General features: G+C 27.2%; 1 protein-coding gene across 1 annotated transcript; it reads right to left on the reverse strand.

Annotated features, from left to right (window-relative positions):
• Nucleotides 1–1,599: 1,599 nt before the first annotated feature.
• On the reverse strand, nt 1,600–4,564 carry LOC131659306 (probable polygalacturonase At3g15720). The gene is made up of 8 exons (XM_058928518.1): nt 4,251–4,564; nt 3,428–3,524; nt 3,091–3,228; nt 2,762–2,938; nt 2,454–2,661; nt 2,239–2,320; nt 2,033–2,141; nt 1,600–1,929 (listed from the first exon to the last, which is right to left on the reverse strand). The coding sequence occupies exons 1-8, from the start codon at nt 4,562–4,564 to the stop codon at nt 1,600–1,602; spliced, it is 1,455 nt and encodes a 484-aa protein (XP_058784501.1).
• Nucleotides 4,565–5,927: the final 1,363 nt, after the last annotated feature.

A 5,927-nucleotide genomic window follows, 5' to 3' on the forward strand; every position in this document is an offset into this window, starting at 1 on the left:
TTTTCTATCGGGTTTTATTTTTAATTCATATTTCTACCAATTGATTTTTTTACAAAATATAATTGATATCTATTTATGTCATATAACTATACTTGACATAAACTCATTTTAATAGTAAAAAATAATAAAATTGAATCATTTAGTTTAAATAAAAAAATTATTAAATGGAGAAATTTCTACTGTAATCAATTTTAGATTTTTATATTATTTTTAATTCTAATTATTTAAGTGCAATTCTAACTTATCAAAATATGGACAAAACTTTTTACTCAAAAACAAAACTCCATTTTTATATTAAAATTGTTCTATTTTAATCTATTCTATATATAAAATTTAAATCGTAATTAATAAAAATGAAAAGCAACAATTCTAAACAAATAAACTTATCTAAATGAGATGTATGATACACATCAAAATATAAGAATAAAAATTATTTTGTAATTATATATATTTTAAAATTATTTAGACTCTTATTTTAGATATAATCAATTTTATAAACTGAGTAAGTTACAACTATTTTTATAAATGATGAAATTTTTTTATTTTAAATAATATTTTACAATAAAAATATAGATGATTAATTTTTTTTGACTATTTTGAAGATTGTTATTGAAGATTAGGTTATAGGTTTGATTTTAATCTCCATGTCGAATTATATTTAAACTATATGTAGACATAATTTTTTTTTCGTTTCACTCACTTTAGGGCGTAAAACAAGCGCACTTGGAAATAAAAAAATTTTAAAATTTAAACAAAAAATTATTGTTAAAAATAAGTACTTTTCAAGCAATTGTGAGTTTGTTGAAAAAAAAATTATATGAGTTAAATTAGTCGATATTATATGAATATTAAAAAATTGTATTATTTTAACTACAATGATTGATGTTGGAAGTTATTTTTCATAACAATAATGTGATACTTAAAAGAAATAGGTATTACAACTATTGATATTAGTGGTTGCAATATGCATTTTAAAAATATTGTAATATTTTCAATGTCAATAATTATTATTTTGATAAAATAATTTATTACAATGAATTAAATTAGTAATTGTGATATGTATAAAAAAATATTGTATTATTTTCAATAAAATAATTGTTGTTAGAGATAACACATTTTTTCTAACAATAATGTGAAATTTGAGATAAAGATTAAGATAATACAACAACTTATATTGATCGTTGCAATATGCATATTAATAAGTTGTATTATTTACAGCGACAATAATTATTGTTGTAATAAGTCACTTTTCGCAATGATAATAATATTGTCAGAAAAAAAAACAATTTATTAGTTGTTGTTATATGCAAATTATTAACAACAAATTGAGAGTCGCTAAAAAAAAATTGTTGTCAAAGGTCATATTTCGTATAGTGATTTCACAAAACAAATATTTAATTAAATAATTTCCCACTTAGTACAGAAACATAACAAATGATTTCTTAAGAATATCTTATATTGAAAAAATTTATTTTTAAATAGAGACATTAAAGTTTTTTCAAAGAAATATCTTGACCCAACATTTATGAATCAAAGTAATTTTTTTTTAATTAATCATATAATTAGCTATGAGCTAAAAAAAATTAACCTAAGCTAATTTCAAGAAAGACATGGGACATTTGGTATGCATGCAGAGCTTGACCCTTCTACATATTGGCATGATGCAGATATTTTCTTTCCATCAAGACCAGTTATTTTAATATTTTCGAGTACAATGTTGGTGCATCCAATATGATCACAATTCAATTCAATTGCTTTCTCATCGTTTGCAGTTCCTTCAATGTTTCGGAAAGTAACATCACTCACTTTCACAGCTCTGATGCTCTCTCCTAGTAAAGCATCGTACTGTTGATCAATAATCACTGGGTTCTTTACACCAAAAAGTTTAATATCTTCGTAAGTTATCTTCCTTGCATATCCAGATCCCCCCTAAATCAAACAAAACATGCATAAATTTTTATTTTTTATTGTGATTAAATGTCAATAGCTATTAATTTAATTGATTGTCCAATTAAATATAGTTCGTTCTTACTATCCATGTCTTGATTCTGGCACCATTAGTTGTTCCTGTGAAGGTTATATTTCGTACATATACATCTTCTACTGTAGCATAACTCCTACCTTTTCCAAGACTTCCAACACTATTTATTCAAAAGTTTTTATAGTTAAATAAATGACGTCGATGAAATAATTACATAATGAAAAGATTAAAACCATAAGATCATTTTAACAACTAACCTGATGCCATGACCAGGTCCACAGTAAACATCAGTTATATTTATGAATTGGGATCCTGAGTTAATAGCGACGCAATCATCTCCTATGATAGGTAGTAGTTAAGAAAATTAATAATATGTAAATAACATACGATGAAACACATCTCTTAAATTAACTATTTTATAATAAAAAATGATCAATAATATATAACAAAAGAGAAAAATATAGGATTAAACCAGTTGAGATGACTGATTGTTGGATGACTATGTGTGTTGACGATGAAATGTCAATCCCATCAGTGTTAGGACTATCTTTCGGAGCTGTCATATGAAGATTGGAGATTAAAGCACCAGTGCAAGAAGTTATGCTTAAATGATTTTTTGGACTATTAATGTGTCTCAAACCACTTAGTTTTATATTTTCACATCCAATAATTCGAAGAGCCTGCACATACATTTTATTTCAAATGATTAAATATAATCATTAATTTCAAATCATTAAAATCTTTATACGATAGACTTTTATTAAGATGTAACTAACTTACTGTTGGTCTATGACCTTCGCCAACATTGTTCCACCAAGAACTACCTTGACCGTCAATTGTTCCTTCTCCACTGATAACAAGCCCATTCACATGAGAGAATGCAATCCAAGATTCACTATCGTTATTATCCCATTTCCAACTCTTCTTATTTTTTGGAGCAATGATAGTTCCCATTATCTGTTAAATCAAATATTAATAATATTATTTTTATTAAAAATAAAAATTAAATAATTTAATTAGATAACTGAAAAGTAAGGGTTAAATTGAGACACAATTTCTTACATACTCATACACGGGATACTAAATATATTAAATAATTTATAACCCACCTGAACATTAATTGTCTTAGATTTGCAAGGACCTTCAAATTTCATAGGTTGCAACATAAATGTTTTATCTTGAGGTATTATAAGTGTTGGGCTATCTTTCGTTGTACCACACACGTCTTCCCATGCTTTCAAAAATGCCTTTTATATAAAAGTTTAAATAATTGTATTAGATTTGATATATTTTTTGTCATAAGAAATAATATATATATATATATATATATATATATATATATATATATATATATATATATATATATATATATATATATATATATATATATATATATATATATGAAAAAAATGCAACAACAAAAAATTAAAAAAAAATTAAAAATACATTTGAATCATCGGTATTTCCATCACCCTTGGCACCATAACTAACAACATCAATGTTTTGGCCACCATTGTTACGATTTGCAAATATAGAGCACATACTAATTGAACAAATACAAAACACTAGAAGAAGAGAAAAAATGTCTTTCATCTTTGAAATAAGAAGAAAAACTGATTTTATCAAAACACTAATAATATATTGTGTTAAGCTAGAATAATTGATTGATAAAAATAAAAGAAATTTCAATTATTTATATATTGGAGGAGCTCAAATAGTAGAGCAAACCATACTTATTACCAATAATTAAAATGATTTTTCTGTCTATAGGATTCACTACAAGCAAAATATTATTGTTGGGTCATAAGGAATTTGCATATTTTAGGAAATAGTATTTGAATTGTTTACGACAAAAATTTATTATGAGTAGTATTTTGTCGACGGAAAAGATCAAAAAATATATTACTTATCCTTTTTTTGGTTACATGACTGAAAAGGAAAAATATAATATTAATTTGATTCACTAACTTATGATTAAATAAATTTAATGTTAAACAGCTTTTCAAAGATTACTATCCTTTAGTAAATGACATGCTTCGAGTATGATTATTTCTACTCGAAGGAACCTATATTTTTATTAAAAAAAGTAATTTCAATGACAAACTAAGTATACCTATAAAACATAAATATAAAAATAAGTATAAATATAATTCATGCTTTAAATAAGTGTCAGGTCGCGAATTAGAATTAGGAGGAGGATCGTTTGGTTATAATAGGATGGGAAAAAAAAATTTGGTTGAATAGAGGACCTAAGCCCAAGAAAATAAACTAAAGAGCAACAATCCTAGGGGAAGACACCCCAATAAGATCATCCTCGAAACTACTCAAAACAGAATGAGGAATATGATAGAAAACTATACTACCACCACTAAGACTTTTCCCAACTTTAGCTAACTCATTTGCACACACATTAGCTTCCCTATACGTATGACATAGATCAAAATCAACACAATTAGCAAGTACTCTTCGAATCTGGATAACTAGCTGCAAGTTGCTATGATTTCTCCCAGCAATACCCTTAATAATCTCCACTGCTTGCTTGGAATCAGATTGCGCTTCTACCTTGTGAAACCCAGCCTTCATCGTAAGCAAGATACCTTCATAGATCCCCCAAAGTTCTGCACACAAAACATTCCCAAATCCAGTTGTCTTAGCAAACCCAAACAACCAATTTCCGGACTCATCACGCAGAACACCGTTGCACCCCGAAACTCCATTCTTAATAATGGTGCTATTACTTTCATGCCTCTACAAATTTTTTTATGAAATTTCTTTGTGTTTATTAGAAATTTCAAAGAAATACCAGAAATTTTCAAAATTATAGGAATTTTTTAAAATTTATCAAATTTTCTGAAAAATATGATAATACATTTTTGAAAAAAAAAGTTTTTACACTATCAGAAATTTGAAATTTCCGATAAATCACAGCAAAAATCAGTATGTTTCAAAAAAATTGGTAGAATAAATTTTTATGTTTTTAAAAAAATTATACCGAAAAATTATAAATTAACTACCGAAAATTTCGTTCTTAGCCACCCCCGAATTTATTCATGGGCATTTTTGGAATAATGGAAAATAGGGGGTGCCAGGTACAATTTGTGTTAGAACAAGAATTGTTCTGATCAATATTCTTAGTTTTGATGATAACATTACATATGAATTTTGTATAAGACAATGTGGTACTCTAATCCTATGCATTTTCCATTTCAGGAAATATATAAAGAGTATGCACAATTCAGCGCAAGAAGCACTGACTCAGAAGGTTCAAGTATGCAACATCAGAACATGCTCTCGCAAGACATCAGAACATGGTCTATTGAAGCATCAGAAGAACTTGAGATCAGAAGCAGAAGCACTGAAGTTCTTATGGTATCACGCTAGAAGCACTTCAAAGTCAGAAGACAAGAAGATGCTCTGCACCAAGCTGTTTGACTCTGATTAATTCAAACGTTGTATCTACAAAGATCAGATCAGAAGCAAGTACAAGATGGCAGGCTACGCTGACTGACAAAAGAAACGTTAGAAGCTATTAAAGGCAAAGTCAGTTAAAGCAGGAAAAGCAAGGCTCGAGGTAGTTGACAAAAGAGTGAAATATTAAATGCAATGATGTACGGATCACGCAACGCATTATGTAACACCCCAAATTCTACCCAAAATTATAATGCGGAAAAATATCAGAGTATTAAAAAAATTTCAAACAACACATTGGAGTATCACATATCAACTTAGAACTTCAACTTGTATTTCATCCAACGATGATACATAGCATTTGAATTAACAATCAATTATTAGCTTATCTCAACTCATACAACTTTGAAGTATAATAAGTACTTCATATTATTCAACTTTGAATCAACGGTTATAATAACAACAACTAAAACACCAACAACCTAGAAATAACGATATAAGCAACCCCCCGAGTGCTACGTATCAGAGCGACACACCA

The sequence above is a fragment of the Vicia villosa genome, linkage group LG1 (genome assembly GCF_029867415.1).
Source record: "Vicia villosa cultivar HV-30 ecotype Madison, WI linkage group LG1, Vvil1.0, whole genome shotgun sequence".
Taxonomy (NCBI): Eukaryota; Viridiplantae; Streptophyta; class Magnoliopsida; order Fabales; family Fabaceae; genus Vicia; species Vicia villosa.

Coding starts and splice junctions, on each gene's coding strand:
- LOC131659306 (XM_058928518.1), bottom strand. CDS start 4,564: ATGAAGGCTGGGTTTCACAAGGTAGAAGCGCAATCTGATTCCAAGCAA. Junction 3,525..4,250: donor CCTAGGATTGTTGCTCTTTA/GTTTATTTTCTT, acceptor TTGTTCAATTAG/TATGTGCTCTATATTTGCAA. Junction 3,229..3,427: donor GAAATACCGATGATTCAAAT/GTATTTTTAATT, acceptor TTTATATAAAAG/GCATTTTTGAAAGCATGGGA.